General features: G+C 46.6%; 1 protein-coding gene and 1 long non-coding RNA gene across 14 annotated transcripts in view; one reads left to right on the top strand and one right to left on the bottom strand.

The window, feature by feature from the left end:
* Septin11 (septin 11) overlaps window positions 1-21,868 on the top strand; it is a 155,463-nt gene that overhangs the window by 51,650 nt on the left and 81,945 nt on the right. For all 13 annotated transcript variants that reach the window (XR_005492931.2, XR_005492933.2, XR_005492932.2 and 10 more), the window contains exons 3-7: window positions 4,758-4,953; window positions 11,409-11,595; window positions 14,446-14,607; window positions 17,920-18,016; window positions 18,876-19,044. Coding sequence is in view for 10 of the 13 variants with exons in the window: in XM_039091849.2 (XP_038947777.1) it covers window positions 4,758-4,953; window positions 11,409-11,595; window positions 14,446-14,607; window positions 17,920-18,016; window positions 18,876-19,044 (811 nt within the window). In the remaining 3 variants the exon portion in view is untranslated. The remainder of the gene's footprint in view (window positions 1-4,757; window positions 4,954-11,408; window positions 11,596-14,445; window positions 14,608-17,919; window positions 18,017-18,875; window positions 19,045-21,868) is intronic.
* LOC134481828 (uncharacterized) lies at window positions 12,460-14,449 on the bottom strand. Its single transcript, XR_010057674.1, has 2 exons — window positions 13,779-14,449; window positions 12,460-13,445 (listed from the first exon to the last, which is right to left on the bottom strand). It is a non-coding gene; the product is annotated as an uncharacterized LOC134481828 (long non-coding RNA).

Genomic DNA, 21,868 nt, shown 5'->3' with positions numbered 1-21,868 from the left:
TTTTATAACTGGCTTCCATTCTCCAAAAAGACACTGACTCTCTCAGAGTTGTCCCGTCTATGCTCATCCATCGGAGCGTCAGTTCTTACGAACGTACAAAGCTGAGTGAGATGCCACCACATCCCTGCCTTAAGAGGAGCCGGTCCGAAAGAAGAGTCCATCAGTGATGTGTTTTGAAAATGGATTAAAAAAAAAAAGTCAAACAATTGTTTTGAGGGGATGAGAGGTAGGAATAGAACACAGACAAGATTAAAACTGATTTAACCAAGTCCGCAGTGTCGGAGTACAATCGGGTCTTACACAACTCGGTCCCACTGTTCCCCAGGAAAGGCCAGGAAACAACTCATAGGTTAAAATGAGTGAAAATCAAGTTGATTCTGGAACAAAAGGGGAAGCCCAGGTTAGAAGCAGAACTTAAGGCCTGTTGCCAGACTTGTTATTATATGCCAAACACAAGTTAAAAGTTTAATGTGTGATGGTTTTATTAAGTAAAAAACAGAAATAACTGCTTCAGACAAACTCACCCAAGAAAATTTCGTATGGCTTTTTCAGAAAAGAGGCACTGGTGGACATTGTGGTCAGATGACAGCACAACGTGTCACATGGTCTTTTAAATCCCCTTACCGGCTGGCCATTGTGATGCCAAACCAAGTGTCATCAAGGCCAGTGTGTGAGGAGTAATAACATAGTTTTCAGCTGTCTGGTTACTGGCACCGTCCAAGAATAAACTCTCTGCTCTTTAAGGGAGGCCAGCAGACCCCGGTGCACAGCTGTGTACCTAAGTAGCCAGGTTTGGCAGTGAATGGTTCTGTCTGATCCATTTGAAGCTCTGGCTGTTTTTAATGTCAGCCCGAGAATAAACAGAAGGGTAGGGATACGTCCCACCATTAGCAGAAGCCACAGAAACAGGAACGGCAGAGAGCGCTCCACCAAGTGCCTTCAGTTCCTGCCGCCGCTGTGAACCCAGGGAGACGAATCAATAACAGAACGTCAACCTAACGAACAGCCCACCCAAGTGGCAAATCTCAGTCATGTGATCGGCTCCACAGCCATTTTGACTTTCTGTTAGCATTAACAAGTGCTGTCCCTGTGCCTGGTGCTTTGCTGCGGGCTTCGAAATGTTACAGAGTTGGTGTCAGTCGCTGATGTTCTGAAGATGCCTTTATAGATTTGGTGGGAGCTGGGACCTGTACCTAGTAGGTTTTCATTAATCAGCATGCAAGCAAAACACTAAATAAAAATAAATCTTTTTTTAAATCAAGGGGGCGGGGGATATGTTTTTACTCGGGAGGACATCAAGATATAGACAAGGCTGTGCAGTCAAAGTTTACCAGTGGTTCTCAACTTGGTTGAAACCCCTTTCGTGGGTTGCATATCATATATTTATATTACAATTCATAATAGCAAAATTACAGCTATAAATTGGCAACAAAAATAATTTTATGGTTGGGGTAACCATAAAATGCCGGTTAAAGGGTTGCAGCATTAGGAAGGTTGAGAACCACTGGTTTAGACAGAAGATTCGAAATCCAGTGCATTGAAATCTCCCCTGTGCCAGCCAGGCATGGTGCTGTGGGCCTCTCAGCCTCATACCTGAGAGGCCGAGGCCTAAGAGCTCCAGTTTGAGGCTTACCTGGGCTTATGTTATGAGTTTAAGACCAGCCTAAGCTACAAAGCAAGCAAGCAGACAAACAAAAGGGATAGCCAGGTGTGGTGCACATGGCTTCGGTCCCAGTACTCTGGGAGGCCCAGGTCAGCAGATGTCTGAGTTCAAGGACAGCCAGGGCTGCACAATGAGACCCTGTCTCAAAACTAAAGACCAACAGAAGACAGCTAAGGAACAACAAACGAAGGTGTTGGCTTGCAGCTGAGTGATCGAACACTTGGGTAGCCTAAACAGGACTCCAGGCATGCAAAAAAAAGACAAACCAAACCCCCTTGGTTCTGTGGCCCCGTTTACCCCCAGCTTCCCTGTTTCCCACTGACCGCTTTTGGTGAATCACACCAGCCGCCAGCTGGGTCTGATCACAGCTCTCACAAGCACAGACGTGGAAAGCAAAACACAGGGAAGTTTAGAAGAAAGTGTTTTTTTTCTTTTTTTCCAACCAGTTGATTAACTCTGTACTATGAGTAGGGTCCAGAATGCTAATTGTTCCCAGTTTCCACCTTAATATAGATACGATCATTAACCACACCGTGTCCTTTTAGAAAGATGGTGGATGGTGTTCTCTCTTCACACACGCTCAGTGATTCTCAGCCGGTAAGAGGAGATCGGGATTACAGTCCCAGGTAGCCTGGAATCCTTGCCTTGTGAGTGGAGGTTTTATTGCTGTCCTTGGGGGAAGATGAGAGAGAAGTAGGTCACCCTGCTGACAACCTTTGGCACAGTGGAAACTGCTTGTCTTTTTGCCACTGTCCTGCAAGTACGGTTTTCCGAGAACCAGGCGGTCCCTGTGCAGCACGTGCCCAGAGTCACTGCCATCAGCAGGCTGCCTACCAGAGTCCTAGTCACCCTAGGCAAGACTTCTCTTTCTTATCTGTGTCAATCACACGGTAATTTCGTTTTGCTCATAGCTAATCTGTGTGAATATGAATCATGGATGCTGGCTCGGGAAGGGCTGCTCTTGAGGAAGCATACTGGCTTATATTAATTTTATACTGGTGTGTGTGTGTGTGTGTGTGTGTGTCTGTCTGTCTGTCTGTCTGTCTGTCTCTGTGTGTCTCTGTCTATCTCTCCTTCTGTGTGTATCTGTGTCTGTGTGTCTGTGTGTCTGTGTGTGTGTGTCTCTCTCTGTCTGTCTGTCTGTCTGTCTGTCTGTCTCTGTGTGTGTGTCTGTCTGTGTCTATCTGTTTCTATCTCTTTCTGTGTGTGTAATCTGTCTCTCTCTGTGTGTCTATGTCTGTCTCTATCTCTCCTTCTGTGGTATCTGTCTGTCTGTCTGTTTCTGTGTGTGTGTCTGTTTGTATTTCTCTGTGTGTGTCTGCCTGCCTGTCTGTCTCTCTCTGTGTGTGTATGTGTGTCTGTCTTGTTTGTCTCTCTCTGTGCATGTCTCTGTGTCTGTCTTGTCTGTGTGTCTTTGACTGTCTGTGTGTCTGTCTATCTCTGTGTGTGTCTGCCTGCTGTGGCTATCCCCCCCCCCCCCGTGTGTGTGTGTGTGTGTGTGTGTGTGTGTGTGTGAGAGAGAGAGAGAGAGAGAGAGAGATGGGGGGGGGCGGCATGCACTTATTCAGGGAAGTAAGAAAGCTCAAATGCAGTCTCAGATTCTCTCCAGCCAGACGCAGAGCCATCTGGAAATGACACTCAGGTAATATCTGAGGTTTGAGCTGTCACCAGCTGTTTGCATTCACCCTGAAATCCCTACACTCAAATGCTACCTTTGTAATGGAGGGTCTAATGTTTTGCTTCTCCACGCCGACCTGTTCTCTCGTATTCCCAGCTCATGCTTGGTGTCCACAGCTTCCATGTGCTCTCAACCTTCCCTCTGTCATCATCTTAGCCCGTTAACTCCTCTCGGTACACTGTTCCTTATGCCGTGACAGACAGTGTGTGCTGATGGTCTCTTAGTCAGAGAAGTTCTACGTGGATGGCTCTCCTGTGTAGTATTACCATAGCCAGATCTCTGTGGTGACTCCCAAGGTCACGGGGAGAAGTGTGTGGTCTTGCTCATAAGAATGGCAGGCACCTAGAGCGCGATTCCCACAGCACCCCCTTCAACGAGAGTCCGGTAGGTATTTGGTTCTCTTCTAGACCAGGTTCTATGATATGAGAGAACCCCATGTCAACCTGGTTCATTGCTGTATTCCCTGAACTTGGCACAGAGCCGTGTTCAGAATGGGCACTGGAAAAATACTGGCTGGATAAACTCTATGGTCTTAGATATATCAGGGACACAGTGGAAAAGTTAAAGGGTCAGAAAAACGTACTTGAACAATGTTTTGTTGAAGAAATGAATCATTGGCTAAGTGGCAAGCCTCATCAGACTTCATCAGAATGAGCTCAGACCCAGAAAGCCCTCCATCCGCTTTACTTTGACATTGTGTTGAGAAGCAAGGATTGCAGTAATATAAAGTTCTAATCACTCCTTTTTGTCCACTTAGTGAGAACATTGCCTTAAGGCTGAAGGTTCCAGAATCCTTCCTTTTCCCTGGGGCTTTCACTGCCTGAAACGTGATTGCCTCTTTCCTTCAAGATGTCCAAGAACACTGTCAGGTCGGGGCCAGGATTTGCTGAAGGGGGCTGATAGGTGTTGACACATTGAATTGAGTCTAGGAGGACATTTTGCTGACTACTTTAAAAAGGAGCATTTTCTAGCTAGTGCCCCTTGAGTTTTCCCTCCTCCTCTTGATAATCATGTCTGCACTCAACCACACTGCCAAAGACAAGGTTTGGCCCTCTGCTCTGGAGCTCCGAGACCCAGCAGGTGAACCGGGGTTATGAGAGACTTATGCTTGGTCCTAAGCTGCAGGCTTAGACTCTTCAACCCATCCTGGCTTCATGTTTGAGCCTTGCTGTTTGACTGATGTCCTTGTTTTGTTGTCCTTCCCTCGGCTTTGTGCATACGGGGAGCCCATATCTTGACTTGAAATACCACTGGGAATTTATGAATTTAGAGGCCATTCTAAGGAGGCGTTCTCTAGATCATCCAGAGAACAAACTATGAAATTTACAGCGGAGTTTCTAGTCATATTGCCTTTCCAGTCGTGTTGCCCTGCCCGCCTTTTAACCCAGTTTTGATTTTTCTTTTGTGGTTATTTAGGAGAGACAGGTATTGGCAAATCCACATTGATGGACACTTTATTCAACACCAAATTTGAAAGTGACCCAGCTACTCACAACGAACCAGGTGTCCGGTTAAAAGCCAGAAGTTACGAACTGCAGGAAAGCAACGTACGGCTGAAGCTAACCATTGTTGACACAGTGGGATTTGGAGACCAGATTAATAAAGACGACAGGTATGTTTTACCATTTCGGTAGCTATAGATATGGGTTAGGAGGCAGGGAGCCCTATCTCAAGGAGGCTGCATCCCAGGTAAATTCAGAAGCCTTGAAGAGTTTGGGTGCAGAATTACCAAAGAGTGTGTGCCTAGCAGCTAGGAGGGTTAGTTGAGACTAATGAATTTAGCTCAATTGGATGGATTAAAATTTCCTCTACAGAGGCAGGATTACATAATTATGTAACTTATGCTATAAAATCCTGTGTGTGTATATGGGAAAATAACTCTTAATTAGAAAGTAAAATATCTTAAAAGCATTTTGGCACAGTGGTTTTTCAATACAGATCAAGGTTGTCCGATACCAGTGGATTCTTGTGTAATCATAAAATCTGGCCCCAAGTCAATCGCATAAGCGGAAAGCTTATATTGTAGAATACTACAGTTAGTTTTTATTTTGTAAAACACATAGCCCATCTATAGAGCCGCGTAAGTGTGGCTTTTCCCTGTGAATGGCTGTTTGCCTCTCCTCGAGGGAAGCTGCTAGTTCTTAAAGCTTGCCAGAGTGTAATGTGCTCTCAGGGTCAGTGAACCCGTTCTTCAATCTTAACTTCGGATGTCTTGATTGTTGAAAATAGTCTGTTTGCTCTCAAACTAGTCCGTAAGTCCCTGCTTTAGTTTCCCTATAGTCTAAAGGAAATGGGTCTCTTTACAGTGTGGCCAAACCATGGAGAGCAAACCTAACTTCTACCACAGTGCCTATGGTATCCTTATAATTTATAGAAAACCACAAGGCCAAGGCCGGATCATGTGGAGTTCATGGTCCTTCCTGGGGCAGGAGGCAGACAAGGAGACTTAGCCCCTGGATACCTCCCTGTCTTCTTTAGTAGCAGGCTGCCTGCATTCTCAGTATGGAGGCCTGCTAGACTTTCAGGAGTTACTCTCTTACAAAGAGATTTAAGAAGGTTAAAGCCGTCTCAGCCCAAAGATGATTCTAGAGACCTTTTTGGATAATGACAGCATTATGAGATGGCCTCATCCCTTAGAGTGATCAATAGGTAGACATAAGTTGTGGGATGTTTTGCTTATCAGCAGTGCTGGTGCCAGCATTTTCAAAAACCCTTTCCTCAATATGGTGTGTGTGCTTCTGTAGTTGTGTTCTGTAAGAGGGCTTTGAAACCTTTATATGTAGGACTGTCTGTCATTTAGATACATTTTAACAGTGCCGTTAAACCCACAGTTCGTGGTGGAAATATATAATTCATTCCTTAGCTGAGCACTGAGGTCTGTTTTATCTGTGGAGTATTTTAAACACTCTTAATTAAGTGGCCATTGTTGTCCTGTGATAAACAGGCAATAGTTACCTTTAGTGGAAAGGGCTTCATTTACATATAATCAAAGTGGGGTCATCTGTACAGAGCTGGGGAGGGGACAACCAAGCTCTGATTGTCCTCTGACTCCCAATGCCATGGTATGATGGGGGGAGGTTTCACCTGAAGGCCCTTTTATTGCCTCATGGAACAAATGAGAAATCCCCAGGGACCAGGAGAAGGGCACAGGTGCATTGTGGGAGCTGGAGACTGACAGGAGCTTCTGTTCCCTGCGCTTTCAAGGACTAGGTACAGAGCAAAGCTTGTCTCTCAGCTCTTTGCTGGATTGATTTCTTCTGTGAGTTGGGGAATTTCATGTTTATGCATTCCCTGGCTGGATTCTTGGCTCCCCACGGGATTGAGAATCAGGCGCCCTCTAACATCTTCCTGCTGGAACGCCATTGCCTTTCTGGCTTCCAGTCATTGCCTCAGCCCTGCTCCTGGTTTGTTTGCCTCACTCCTAACAGAGTTCTCCTCAGGCTGGTGGGTTTTCACTGGCCAGCAACAAGCTGTGAAGTACCTGAGCGAGCACAGTGCGGATCCTCGTATCTGCATCTGGAGTCCTCTTTAAGAAATTATCTGACTCATTTGGGTCAAATAATAGTTTCCAAGGAGACTCAGAAGAGAGGAAGTGTGATATTAACCTAACCTAGATATCAAATATTTTTTTTCCTCTTTAATTTCTTGACAACTCTTGAGTAACCTCTTTGAATGGCTTTTGGAGCTCTAGACCTATACCTCAAAAGGCATTCATTGTTGACTGTAAATTTAAATGACTGATCTAAAAACAGTCCCTGGACAGTCTCTGTTTTCGTCAAGATACTGGAAGTGGGATATGCATTTTTGTATCAGCATGTAACCTTATAGGGAGGGTTGTGCTTGTTCTCAAACCCAGAATTCTTTTCCAACTATTGGGCAAGCTTCTCTGCCATAGATTTGGTGCATCAAGTATGTCCCAGTATGTTTATAGATTTGGGAACATATTGCATTCTGGAGACGTTATCTGCTTCTGACCTGGCTAGCTAGAAAGAGACCGGAAGAGGGGGTCTGGGAGAATTTCCTGTTATGTTTAAGTCTTGTTGAAGGGCTTCCTTGCTCTGACTGCACTCACGGATGAGGGCAAGGGGCAAGGACCAGTGGAATCTTGCTGCCTCACTAAAACCAGAATAGATAGTTTACTCCACCTTTGGGAGGTGCCATGAACTTTTAAGGTCACCAGCCTGAGAGTCGTAGATAATCCATTCCACCGTGCATGAATGATCAGAGAAGGAAATGACTTAGCATACCTTTTCCCTGTAACTTTAAGCTGAACGTATCTGGTTTTGCTGTATTTTTTAATGCCTGGAAGTATATGAATAAAATGAGCAGTGTTAAGGAATGGCCCTTAAAAGGATATTATGTTAAAACTTCTTTGTTCTCCCCCATCTCCTACAGCCCAGAGAAGTTTGAGTTGGCCACACACAAAGTAGCAGAGGTCCTTTCTTAGCTCTGAAAGTAACAGGCCATAGTTAGTTACCACGCAAGCTTTATCTGTGGAACTTGTTTCTAGGATGCAGAGTGATGAAGAAGAGCGCTCTGGCTGCTGGTTTCCCCCGGGGAAGTTGTTTCATTGTTTCTTTCTCATAATGAAACTTTAGCCTAAGGAAATAGGTCTCCAAGAGAACAAGCCTTTTGTTTGTTTATAATGATGTAATTTCCTCCCCCCTTAGGTCCTTTTTTTTTCTTCTTCTCATCTTAAAACAAAACTTTCCTTTTCTTGATGGTTATTTATTTTGCTAGTGATGTTGGTAGGGTAGTTCTATCTGCTATGCATGAGGCCTTCACATATGCTAGATGGAAGAGATTTCGGGTATGGCTATAAGAAGGAAGGGATCCTCACGTTGAACTCGGGACTTCTGACACCCACAGCTGGGGATGACTAGGGGAGAAGGAAGGGCACCTATAGGGCTCTATAGAAGAGCGGTTGGAAATATTTAACAAAGTGTTAAGTGGGAGGGACTGGAGGTAGAAAGTAGCGTGTCATCGAAGAAATGCTAAAGGAAACTCAGAATCGATGTGGTTTTCCGGGGAGACCACAGGGGAGGAAGAGCCGGTGAAGGTCTGACAGGACCTCGGAGGAGCAGCAAAGGAGGCCTAGGGCACAAAGAAAACAAAGGACTCAAAACACAGCTCTGAAAGGGTCCCTGCTGTGTCCTGCCTCCTCAGAGCATGGATGTTCATCAAGGACAAGAGGCAAGAGAGGAAATCCGAGGAGAACAGAAACAAACTTGGGCTGCCCCTTAGAGGAGGCAGAGACAGCCCTGACTCAGAAACAAGGAGGCCTGGCACACTGGGAGTGGCTTTTCCTTCCCATGGAATAAGAAGTTGCGGGGGCGAGCCTAAACCCCCAGCCTGCCCCAGTGTCAGGAAACCAGGAGGCTCACCCCCAGACACGATCAGTGGACCTCCTTGGGCCAACCACTTCCCCACAGGGTGGGGCTCAGCACTAGACGAGTAGGAACTGAGAAGGGTGTGGCCATCTTGGTTGTCTCCCTCTTCTTTTTAAAAGCCCCAGCCGCAGTCCTTGGACTTAGTGCGTTCTGTGTTTATGGTGTTATGAAATAGCTTTGCAGTACATTCTTTCCATCAATTAGTTTATTCACCCCTCACTGTAGCTCTGATTTTTTTTTTTTTTTTTTTTGGTTCTTTTTTTCGGAGCTGGGGACCGAACCCAGGGCCTTGCGCTTCCTAGGTAAGCGCTCTACCACTGAGCTAAATCCCCAGCCCCTGATTTTTTTTTTTTTTTAAAGTATTTATTTAGTCCGTTAGCCCAGGCCTGTCTGGAACTTGTATAGCTGAGGCTGGCCTTGTACACTTGATCCTCCTTCCTGCCTCCGAGTACTGGGATTAGAAGTGTGTGCCAGGATCTATTCAAGCTATTGCTTTTGCACCTGACTTATTTATGGGGAGACTGAAAGATTTTAGTGACCTGCCCAAGACCATGGACCTAGTGACTTAGTGGCTAGAATGCTTACCTTGGGTCTCAGGCACTTTGGCCTAAATCCATGATTCTCCTACACAGCTCTCTCAAAATAACAAGCATGAGTATTGCTATGTAATTTGTGCCTATGTTTCAAAATGAGAAACAAAAGAGACTCTTAACAATCAATATCTATTGCGTTAGAAGTTTGCAATTCTAATTTTAATTTTGAGACATATTCTACCTTTTTTTTTTTTTTTTTAAATACCTGTAGAGCGACTGTTTACATCCAGCCAGTGGATGACGATCGAGTCATGAAGGACAGACCATCGAGCAGTTAGTTGTTTAGTAGCTCCTCGTAGGAGTGCACACTTGTGGGCCCAGTACTTGGGAGCTGAGTCAGGAAGACACACGTTTGAGCCTGGCGACAGAGCTAGTTCAAGGCTAGTTACATCTCAGGACCCTGCCTTAAAACACCCAAGTAAGGGGCTAGGGTGATAGCATAGCCTACATTAAAACATACAACAAAGAGCCAAGGGTGGTGTTACAAGTCTGGAATTCTTTTAGCTCTGAGGAGGCAGAGGCTGGAGGATCCTGGGCCTCAGTGGCCAGCTAACCTGGCCTACTGGCAAGTCCCAACCAGTAGGAGATTCTACCTCAAAAAAAAAAAAAAAAAAAAGAAGAAGAAGAAGAAAAAGGAAATGGCTCTGGAGGGTTAATGTCTGAGGTTGACCTGTGTTCCATGTACAGACAGGCACACACACAAAATAAGCAGAGACACCAACCCACAGTCATGCTTGTCCTGTTTCATCGTGCTCCCCCTCCCCCTCCTATCCTAAACAATACAAAACCAGCTTGCTGATTCGGTTCAGTCTTGATCACAACTCTCTTCTCTGCCTATCTCCTCAGGACATCTACTGCCATCCTTACTGTAAGGATTTGTAACACCCCATTGGGGCTTTCAGTTAATTTATGGCTCTGGGATCTGGGTCTTCAAAGACTTTTATTTTCATACAGCTGGATTGTTCACCAGAGAGTACTTTCGGGGGAGAAGTAGTGCCTTGTGTTTCTGGTGGATCTGTCCTTTTCTTTGCTGCTAAAGCGGAGTTCCTCCGATCAGTTCGCTTGGAGACCGAAAGGGATAATGCGTTTTCCCACAGTAATCACCGAGCTGCTTACTTCCTGGAGGATGTGTTTCTGATAGCTGCTGCTGATTTTCATAGCCAGTTTGTAGAATCATACATACTTACCCAAAACAGAGCTGGCTATCACTTGTTGAAGAGGAGGAAGAGGAGGAGGAGGGGGGGAGGAAGAAGAGGAGGAGGGGGAGGAGGAAGAGGAGGAGGGGGAGGAGGAAGAGGAGGAGGGGGATGAGGAAGAGGAGGAGGGGGATGAGGAAGAGGAGGAGGGGGATGAGGAAGAGGAGGAGGGGGAGGAGGGAGAGGAACAGGAGGGGGGAGGAGGAGGAGGAGGTGGGTGGTGGAGGAGGAGAAAGGGCACACGGTTTATGGTTAAAGGACAAGAAGAATATCAGGAAGACTCTTAAGTCACAGATACACAGGATCTTCAGTGTCTTGATGTCCTAGGGAAGCGCAGAGAGCTCAGCCTGCTTGTCTCTGAGGGGATGGGCCAAGGACTAGGGAGAGCTCCTGGGGGCAGCAATGCCCCATTCCGAAATCACAAACTGGTTTCATTCAGTGAACCATTGCCAAGTAGGCATTAGTAGCTGTCAGAATCACTTCACTCAGATCGGTGATCTCTTAGAGGTTCTAGCCAGAGGACATTGTAAGCAGAGGCTGGAAGCAAGCAAGGAACGACCGAAGTCTCGGGGCCAGCATAAGTGATTCTCTGCTGCTCGTACAGAGAAGGGGAGTCAGGGCCGGAAAGGTTAAGAACTTGGGTCCTAGCTGCTAGGGCAGCATATCGCTTGCAGTGTTTTTTTTTTTTTTTTTTTTTTTTGTTGTTCTTTTTTTCGGAGCTGGGGACCGAACCCAGGGCCTTGCGCTTCCTAGGTAAGCGCTCTACCACTGAGCTAAATCCCCAGCCCCACGCTTGCAGTGTTTAATGAAAGGCCGCACCAGCCTGCAAGAGCTTTGAGGCCAAAACAAATTGAAAATGTGTTTTAAAAAGGTTCTTCTGCATTCCAGCTATAAGCCCATAGTGGAGTACATTGACGCCCAGTTTGAGGCCTACTTGCAAGAGGAATTGAAAATTAAGCGTTCTCTCTTCAACTACCACGACACGAGGATTCACGCCTGTCTTTACTTTATCGCCCCCACGGGACATTCACTGAAGTCCCTGGACCTGGTCACCATGAAGAAGCTGGACAGCAAGGTATGGGACGTGGCCCCACCCACTCTCCTTCATGCCTCCTTTCTCTAAGGCATAGCTTATTTGCTGGAACGCATGTAGCTGGGCTATTGTTATTGCTTCCTTTTTGATTACAGAGCCATGGCGTTTGGCCACGTATGTGTCTACAAACCTCTTCTGGGTGTTAGGTACGAGGAGACCAAGACAACACAGGAGGCTACACTTAGTTCTTAAGTGGAGTAAAACATAAATGTGTTGGTTATTTGCCCCCTGAGGTGTACAAAGAGCTGGCTTTAATTTGAAGCTCAGAGAAGGATCAGGTTCTAACCTTCTGCCTGCCCGAGGACACACGGCCTTTTAGATTTAAAAAAAAAAACGTGTGTCTCCACAGAAAGGGGAGTCTTAAGTTTCATTTCTGGCCTGTCATGTTTGTAGCCACTGTTTCTACAGCTCTCGAAGGAAGGGGCTGTTCAGTGTGATAAAAGATCTGATGTCCAGTTTTATAATTAATTCAGTTTTCTGTTGTGAGATGAACGGAAGACATGTTCAGAAATATGGGAAGCCAACCGCAAGTAAACGACTGTCACTGTCCTTTCCCCGGATGAATTCCCTTAGCACTCGGTGCAGTCTTACTGGATGATCAGAGCCCTAGGGTGCGTTTCTGGGTGCATACATCGCCACCCCAAATACTGTTTAAAATTTTCTTTCTCTTGAGAGAAGTAAAACAGAAAGAGAATGTTCAACAATCATCCTGTCCCCGCCAGGCCCTTTCTGGATTAGCCAGGGCCTTTGGGCTTCTAGCATCCACAGGCAAAGTGCTTTGCAGAAAGACACTCTACTGGCCTTAAAGTATTTAATAACAACAACAAAAACAACAACAACAACAACTGGCCTTAAAGTATTTAATAATAATAATAATAATAATAATAATAATAATAACAACAACTACCATTACCATTACTACTACTCCTACTGCCACCACTACTCCTACTGCCAGGGGACTCTGCAAGGACAATAGACATTCTTCCTTACCCTGTTCAGTTATCTGAACTTCGATTCCCGGGGGTTTTACCCTGGTGATGGCAGATCCCATGTGGGGAGTGCTGCTCCCCTTCTGCCTTGTCCTTGGAAACAGGCAAGCTCTTCTGCTCTCTAAGCATCCATTTGTTAGAGGCATTCTAAAGAAAGGTGGCGGTTGTGGCTTTCTGTTTGAGGCTTGAAAGGAAATGGAGAAAACTAGAAGCTGAACAAATGCAACAGAAAATGACAAACACCAACAGCCCAAAAGGTCCAAAGGCAAAGCAGGTTAAACTTCTAGACGACTTGATTAAGATACGGTCGGAGAGCTAGGTGGCATCTTTTGATACTGTGTAGACAGTTTCACTTGCAACGATAAAGGGAAGTGTTAAGCAGCTATGGTCTTAGAAGAGTGTAAGCACCTGCCCGTGTGACAGGTTGATGTCTCTGTCTATACCCTGATCAGTTTGGCCAAGGATCCATAACTGGCTGTTGTCTTTGTCTCAGACCCGAGTATGCACACAAGGTTGTCATGAAACACAGCAGGAAGCGCTCTGCCTGTGAGGTGCTGGTCAAGCCCTTGCCTGTTGTCGCCTGTTGTTGGGGATGTTCTCCTTAACTGGAGGAAGCCCTAGCCCCTGAGGTTTCAGAGGGTCTGAGAGATGTGTTGAACACAGACACGTTTGTCAGCACTGTCTCTTGTTCTTGTTTGTCTTCGAGTTCTAATTTGACTCATGGAAAAGAAAAGCAAAAAATTCAAATGTGACTGAAAACTCTGAAAGGCCGTGAGCTCCCGAGCTGGGCAGAGTGTAGTCCAGGTACCAGATGTCCAGAGCCTTTCACAAAAACCTCTGTGCCTGTGAGGGAGGAGGAGAAAATTCATCTTAAACTGCGAATTAAAGTCGTATCTGTAGTCCCAGCACTCAGGAGGAGACAAGGGAACCGGGAGCTCTCACCAACCTCAGGAAAGAGTGCGCTTGAGGCCAGTCGCATGAGACCTCTTGAAAGGCTAAGCCAGTGGTGGTGTCCTTCCTACCTTGGGGCTTTATTCCCCCATTCCCAGGTGTCCTGAGCTCTTATTCTGGGATGTCCACCATTAAGGTCAAATTCTGAATGCACCCCTATTTTTATAACCGACACTCTGAAAATGAGCTATCAGTTTTTGAGCCATGGAGCCCGTGTAGACTTACCGTGTAGCTGAGCATGGCCTTGAACTCTTCATCCTCCTGACTCTCTCTCCTTAGTGCTGGGATTGTATATGTGTGCCATCATGCTCACAATGAGCCTTGCTTTTAACTCCGGACCTTTTTATGAGACAAAAGGGTCATTTGATAAAAACTGATTTTTCGAAAGAATTAACGGTTGAGATTGAAAAATTTTTAAAATGGGTTATTTAAGTTCATTTTTATTTTATTTATTTTTTGGCCTAACACTTGAATCTCTCCCAGGAATTTTTAGGTCCTCAAAAGAGGGGAAGGGTGGTGCAGCGTAGCCCTGATAGTACCCTGCTTTGACCAGCACTGTACGGGCACTCAGAAATCAAGCCTGTAAAAGGAGTGGCTGTTTATTCAAAGAGCGGACTGACTTCCTTGCTGTCACTGTTTGTCACGGAGTGAAAACATTTCCTTTTACTCTGAAGTGGGAGGTGGTGCAGGAGAGGAAGTTACAAACTGAGTATCAGTGTGGGATGCGAGGAAGTCAGAGGGGAGCTGAGAGGATTCTGTGTCTGAATGTCTCATCCAGGAGGAAGTCTGAGCGTCGCCCGCACCTTACAGTGTTGCCTGGTGGCACACTTCGAGGTCCAGCTCCTTGTTCTTGATGTGGGGTTGTGTGAATGTTTTCACGTTTGCTTTGCAGGTGAACATCATCCCAATCATTGCGAAAGCCGACACCATCGCCAAGAACGAATTGCACAAGTTCAAGAGTAAGATCATGAGTGAACTCGTGAGCAACGGAGTCCAGATATATCAGTTCCCCACCGATGAGGAAACGGTGGCCGAGATTAATGCAACGATGAGTGTAAGTCCTCAGCCCAATGCGGACTGGAGGGAGGGCTTCCCAAAAGCTTGTGTGATGTTAACACTGCAGAGGGGCAGAAATATGGCTGCCTCTGCCTTCCATTTGCCTTAGATCTGCCTCCCCCTCTGTGCCTTTTCACTGCATTTTCCTAAATCTGAAGGTAAACCAAAAAATGAGCAGATGCTCTCCACGGCAGAGAGGTAGCCGTCAAGAGATAAATGAAATGCTCGCCCCCCTTTCATTGACTTTGTGACCAGGTCTCATCTAGCCCAGACTGGCCCTCAAACTCAAAGCTAGCCAAAGCTGGCTTTCAACTCTTGATCCTCCTGCCTCAGCCTCCTGAGTGCTAGATTTTGGGCATAAATCACCATGTCTGAATCAGTTGCTTATTTTCCCAACCATAATTTATCTACCTATTGGGAGTTTTAAGTATTTTCAAAAATTAATTTTGGGTACATAATAATGGTTCAAAAGTATATATCATAGTATTTTGCTCATATTAACCCCAACCTGTGGGGAGCTGAGAAAGCCCTGAGTGAGTGTGTAAGGAGCTATTGAAATCCTGAGGGAATGTGTATTGTTTGATGTGGGGGATGGCACTACCAAAGGCCAATGTCTCAGATCCACAGGAACAGCATTGCGAGTTCTCTCTCTCTCTCTCTCTCTCTCTCTCTCTCTCTCTCTCTCTCTCTCTCTCTCTCCCTCTCTCCCTCTCTCTACCACGAGGCTCAGAAGAATGGAAAACCTTTCTCTAGTCTTGGTGTGAATGCTGACAGTGTGTACAAGTATGAGTGTACCAACAGTTGACTAGTGTGTGCAAAACCTAGCAGCTACCCCCTTTCATGAGGTCACTCTTCACCTACAGAGACTTCCTACTAGCTCGCCCCTCTCCTGTGCTGAGGTTCCAGGCCTTGCATGGTAGTAGGTGTGACTGACAATGTGCACTTTCTACCTGACCCTACTCCTCTGTGTTCGAGTTTCCACGTACACTGTCTTAGGGTTTTCATTGCTGTGAATAAACACCATGACAAGGCAACTCTTACAAAGGACACCATTTGATTGGGGCTGGCTTACAGGTTCAGAGGTTCAGTCCATTATCATCAAGGCGGGAACATGGCAGCATCCAGGCAGGCCTGGTGCAGGAGGAGCTGAGAGTTCTACATCTTGGTCCACCTGCAGCCAGGAGAGGGCTGTCTTCCCCTGGAGAGGAGGGGGGTCTCAAAGCCCACCCCCGACAAGGCCACACCTACTCCAACAAGTGCCACTCCCTGGGACAGGCATATTCAAACCACCGCAGTAAGTCTGTGTGTCTGACCTTTAATTCTCTTGTTGCCCCAGTTAGAACAAGATGCCAAGTCATGTTGAACATGGTGTCAACTTGGTAGTTTTCTTCCTTCCCTTTTGGTTTCCTGTCGCACACATGCACATGTGCGCACACACACATACATTTATATGTAGAGTCACATACATGAGGAAGCATGGTCTCTGTGGTTTCTTACCCTCCATTATCCATCATCCCGCTCCATACTCCTCTCCCTTTTGACCCATTTCTCCTCACTGACAGAACCCCTCCCTATTTCACATCTCATATACTTACTGATTATTAAATCTAGACTTGCCGGTTGCTCCTGTCACATTGCGTGGGAACTGTTTCCTGGGTTGATATGTCAAGCTGCCTAGAAAGATCCCTTTCTCCTTACTTCTACGGAGTGGCACACGCCTTTAATCCCAGCACTTGGGGGGCATAGGTCTGTGCATTTGCAGCAAGTCTGGTCTCTAGCAAATTCCAGGCCAGCCAAGGTTACATAGTCCTACCCTGTCTATCTTTAATCACGTGAATGGGTATGTCTGCGAATATGTGCTTGTGAGACCAGAGGCTTTGGATCTGGAGTAGTTGTGAGTTGTCCCGAAGCGTGAGTGCTGGGAGCAGAACTCTGGGCCTCAGTAGGAGCTGCTGCACAGCTGCTGCTCCAGAGTCCCCTGGACTAGGAAATTCAGGTATCGTGAACATCACACAGAATGCCATGCCTGCAGCCTGAGCTGTGAACTCGGCCTGATTATCTTGAAAACGCTGTCTCCCTTCTCAACAGTGGACAGGAAACCATAAACAGTACTTCTCAAAGACGCTCTCAAGGTCTCCTTACTCCTGTGTGCTGATAGAAAGCAGTCAGCTTTCTCCCCCACACTCAGGATGTAGTCATAACTACCAGATAACCCAGTGCGGAAGAGGCCGTTGTCTTGGACACCATACTTTGGAATACTGTGTCTCTAACTGGGAATTCGTGTCCCAATGAGCCTGTCTGAAGTGGTTCTGCAGCTGGGCCTCGGCTATGTTCTCACCTGTGCAAGGCTTTGGGCCCCACCCCACCCTACCCAACCACTGCAAAGCCAGGAAGGAAAACAGTGTTGGGTAGAAATAAAATGAAGTTCAGCACAGTCCGTTTAGATCTCACCAATGTGATGCTTCCGGAGCAGGTCTCTGGAATCCAACGTTTACATTTAATGACACCCCCCCCCTTGCGCCTCAAGTCAGACTTCAGGTTCATCAGAAACAAATGATCTTCATTTACATGTCATCAGATTACAGTCAAGAGGCAGGTCCAAGGGTCCCATTATTCCTAACATGCTTTAGAGGTTTTTTTAATATGTAGACAGTTACCTATGATGATGTTTCCTAAAACTTGCATTACCAACATAAAACTGTTGTCTTAAGATTTGATTTGAGCTCAGAGCTGCCAAGGCCTGCTCATCAATCAATTTAATATTTAATGGGAAGGTATTTTCCATTGCTTTCATCGTTTTAAAATTTAAACGTGAATCAGTTAAAAGTAAATGAAATTTAAAAGTGAACCTCCTGATACCACAAGCCATATATATATTTATATTTAATAGATTTATTCTTAATTAATTAATTAATTTACATCCCCAATGCTGCCCCCCAGTCTGCCTTCACAGAGTTCCTCCTCTCATAGAGCAGCCGGTGTGCTTAACCACTGACCCATCTTTCCTGACGTCCTCAACAAGCCATGTTTTAAGTACTCGATAGACACAGTGTGTCAGAATGTCAGTTGTGACAGATGACATGGAGGTCAAGCTCAAGTCGCTCCTTAAATCTAGCTTGCGTTCGGCTAGAATCCAAGATCATGGAGAGCATGATCCATAGACGTTATCCACCAGACTGTAGTCACCCCTGGCTGTCCTGTTACCGCCTTTTCTCTTGCCTCTAAGGAAAGGGACCCCTCTCTAGTGATGGGGTCAGGAGCTCTGCATGGTGCTGTGTGATAACCGCTCACCTCTTCTGTCTCCCGACAGGTCCATCTCCCATTTGCAGTGGTTGGCAGTACCGAAGAGGTGAAGATTGGCAACAAGATGGCGAAGGCCAGGCAGTACCCTTGGGGTGTGGTGCAGGGTATGTTCTGTCATGGGGGAGGGGGCTCTTATGTGAGCTCCTGTGATGAAGAAATGACAGCCATCTTTCTTCCCGCCCCACGATGTGGAAGGAGGTGGCAACCTGAGTCATGTGGGAATGGGAGGGGCTGTCTGCCCCACTTCCACTAACTCCATTCCACACCCCTGTTCCCTCCCCTGCTTCCTGCAACCCTCCCCACCCCCACCCCGCATGCTTAACCACCATGGATGTGAGGAAGAAAGAAATGGTCGTCGATGGGGCAGGTAGACAGCCCTGAGCCAGAGGCAGCCCCTCAAGATGTCAGGCTCTTTAGGAAATTAGTAAAAGCTCCTGTAAGAGGAAACTGTTCTTCACAAAGACTGTCTCACTAGCAAAGCGTCAGATAGCTGGAAAGAACCTGTTTCTCTCTTGTCTCTGGGAAAGTTGTTTTCCAAGGAAATGCTGTTTCAGCAAAAATCTGGTAATTAGGAAGAATGGTGGTATTTAAGCACTGCTGGGTTGGGACAGCATGGAGTGGTAGTCATGGGTCTGACCTTGGAGCCAGATGTTACTACCCCTGTTGGACCGTCAGCTGTATCCCAAACCCAGACCTCTGCCTCTGCAGGGGAAGAGTCATGATTTGGCAGGCAGAGTGGTTGAAGGGTAAAGGAAAGATTGTGAAGTCCCTCCCTTGGCACCATCTTTTTGTCACCCTCAGCAGGGCTTCCTGAGAATGACAGAGGAGCCAGCAAGATGTCCTGTATGCCTTCAAGATCTTAGATCTCAAGAGGGGTGGCAACACGCCCTCTGGAACTTCCCCCTGCTTCTCAATGACATCACTACTGATGGCCTTCCTCTCCATTGCTTATTTTTCTCGTAGTTGAGAACGAAAACCACTGTGATTTTGTGAAGCTGAGGGAGATGCTGATCCGAGTGAACATGGAGGACCTGCGAGAGCAGACGCACACTCGCCACTACGAGTTGTATCGGCGCTGTAAGCTCGAGGAGATGGGCTTCAAGGACACTGACCCTGACAGCAAGCCCTTCAGGTAGGAGCCTGCACAGCAGACAGATGTCTCAGGCAGTGGTGTGTCTGTGCACCACGGCAAGAGTGGCTGGACTGAAGCTTTGGAACCTCAGTAGCTTGGCGAGAGGGTGGTTAATCATCAGGGGTTGGGATAACCATATTTCATTGTCATCTCAGCTCGGGATGCTGTGGATGTTGGTATTGCTACCCACATTTACAAGGATTAGCATTCAGATAGCCGAAAGTGTAAGCAACCGGCCTGAAGTCCTAGTGGTTAAGGAAAGGAGGTCTTTCTGAATCCTTGCCTCCTTGGCCTCTGAGCCTTAGATCCTAATTATGTTTGTGGGGCATATGTAGTGCCTGACCCATAGGATGCAGCTGCTGGCTAACATTTGCCTCCATTCATTTGTTGTACACAGATTTCACTTCCTCAGACTCTTAGCTGAAAAATTTTCAAGTACTTTTTCTTTACAAAGCACGTGGGTTTGTATGTGTACCCGCATACCTGTGTGCAAGCATCTGTCCACAGAGGCCAGGAGAGGGTGTCAGATCCCCTGGTGCTGGAATTACAGGTGAACCACCTGATGACTGTGCTGGGGACCAGACTTGGGGACTGGAAGAGTGACCATCAGTGTAACCACCAAGCTGTCTCTCCAGCCCTCAGGTTCTCATTGTATCTCACACTGGTGTACAACTCTGACAGAGGGTAGGGAAGGAAAACACTTAGGAAATCTGATATTTTCCATATCACAGATGGACAGACATGCAAAATGTGCAAGGGAGAAGGGTAGTGGTGGCTGGAGAGACCACTTAATGGCTAACTCACGACTGTTCCTGCAGAGGACCTGGGTTTGATTCCCAGTACCCACATGGCGGCTCAAGGCCATCTCCAGCTTCGGTTCCATGGGATGGCATTCTCTTCTGGCCTCTTTGGTCACCAGGTGCATAGACATACATTCAGGCAAAACACCCATACACATAAAAATAAAGTTTAAAAAACTTTAAAGGGGGGTGGTGGGGCTGGAGAGAGGGCTCATTAGTTAAGAACACTGTCTGCTCTTCCAAGGTTTTGAGTTTAATTCCCAGCAGCCACATGGTGGCTCACAAGCATCTGTAATGGGATCTGATGCCCTCTTCTGGCGTGTCTGAAGACAGTGACAGTAATATACATAGAATAAATCTTAAAAAAAAAAAATCACTTTAGAAGAAGGTAGGCTCAGGGTGGGGCACCAGGGAGTTGGGGCAGTGATCAGGATGTAAATGTAAAATGAATAGATAAGTGAATTAATGTGGAAGAAAGGGTAGGCTCAGTACCCTAGCAGTTGCCCCCCTTTGAACAGATCAACACACCCCCTCCCATGGTGGAGAAAGTTTGGGATGAGTGGAAGGATAACTCTGAGTCATGGTGGAAGGTGAGGCTCTAGGCCAGGTTGCCACCTACTGGTAGAGGAAGGGATTGCCCAGTTTGAGCCCAAGACGTTTCTTTTTATTTTTTTAATCTTTATTAACTTGAGTATTTCTTATTTACATTTCGATTGTTATTCCTCTTCCTGGTTTCCGGACCAACATTCCCCCTAATCCCCCTCCCTCCCCTTCTCTATGGGTGTTCCCCTCCCCATCCTGCCCCCATTACCTCCCCACAACAATCACGTTCACTGGGGGTTCAGTCTTAGCAGGACCCAGGGCTTCCCCTTCCACTGGTGCTCTTACTAGGATATTCATTGCTACCTATGAGGTTGGAGTCCAGGGTCAGTCCATGTATAGTCTTTAGGTAGTGGCTTAGTCCCTGGAAGCTCTGGTTGGTTGACATTGTTGTTCATATGGGGTCTCGAGCCCCTTCAAGCTCTTCCAGTCCTTTCTCTGATTCCTTCAACGGGGGTCCTGTTCTCAGTTCAGTGGTTTGCTGCTGGCATTCGCCTCTGTATTTGCTGTATTCTGGCTGTGTCTCTCAGGAGCGATCTACATCCGGCTCCTGTCGGTCTGCACTTCTTTGCTTCATCCATCTTATCTAATTGGGTGGCTGTATATGTATGGGGCACATGTGGGGCAGGCTCTGAATGCGTGTTCCTTCTGCCTCTGTTCTAAACTTTGCCTCCCTATTCCCTGCCAAGTGTATTCTTGTTCCCCTTTTAAAGAAGGAGTGAAGCATTCGCATTTTGGTCATCTTCTTGAGTTTCATGTGTTCTGTGCATCTAGGGTAATTCAAGCATTTGGGCTAATAGCCACTTATCAATGAGTCTATAGTTGGCCCTTAGGGTAAATTCGGCCTGAGTTCAAAGTAGACCATTGTAGGCTGTTACCATTGAGCTGTTGTAGATGAACTGGGAAGAGAGAAGGGAGTACCTATCAGACACCAGCTACTGCTTCTTTGTAGTCCGGTATGTGTGTGGGCAGGGGTGGGGTCCTTTGTGTTGCCAAAGGCGCTTTCTCTATGAATGTCTTTGTTCTGACTTAAGAGATACAGTTTCATCCTGAAACTCAGGCTCTGAGTTCTGCAGAAGGGAAGAGTACAAGATTCAGAGTGAAACTAAGACTCCTCCCTACACCACTTAAAACTGTAACATGGCTTGAGCCTCTTGGGTTTTCTGCCCCGGCTCTGGAAGGTGGCCTTCTTGCTAAGTCCATTTGCCCTTTGGGGGGTAGAGGGAGATGAGTGAACACTGCCGAATGGCAGATGCTTTTCCCAAGTAATGCCTGACTCATGTGCACGATCTTATCCCGTGAAGGTGTCACTGTGCTTGATGCCCTGTGCAGGGAGCTAGAGAGCTGTGCCTACCAAGGTCAGTTAGTTGCTGAGGCCATAATTACAGCTCTGGTGGACTCCAGTTCCACTCATTTCACCCATG

The sequence above is a fragment of the Rattus norvegicus genome, chromosome 14 (genome assembly GCF_036323735.1).
Source record: "Rattus norvegicus strain BN/NHsdMcwi chromosome 14, GRCr8, whole genome shotgun sequence".
NCBI classification, from domain to species: domain Eukaryota; kingdom Metazoa; phylum Chordata; class Mammalia; order Rodentia; family Muridae; genus Rattus; species Rattus norvegicus.
The sequence above is the reverse complement of the archived record's forward strand: the minus strand, read 5'-3'. Positions and strand labels throughout refer to the sequence as shown.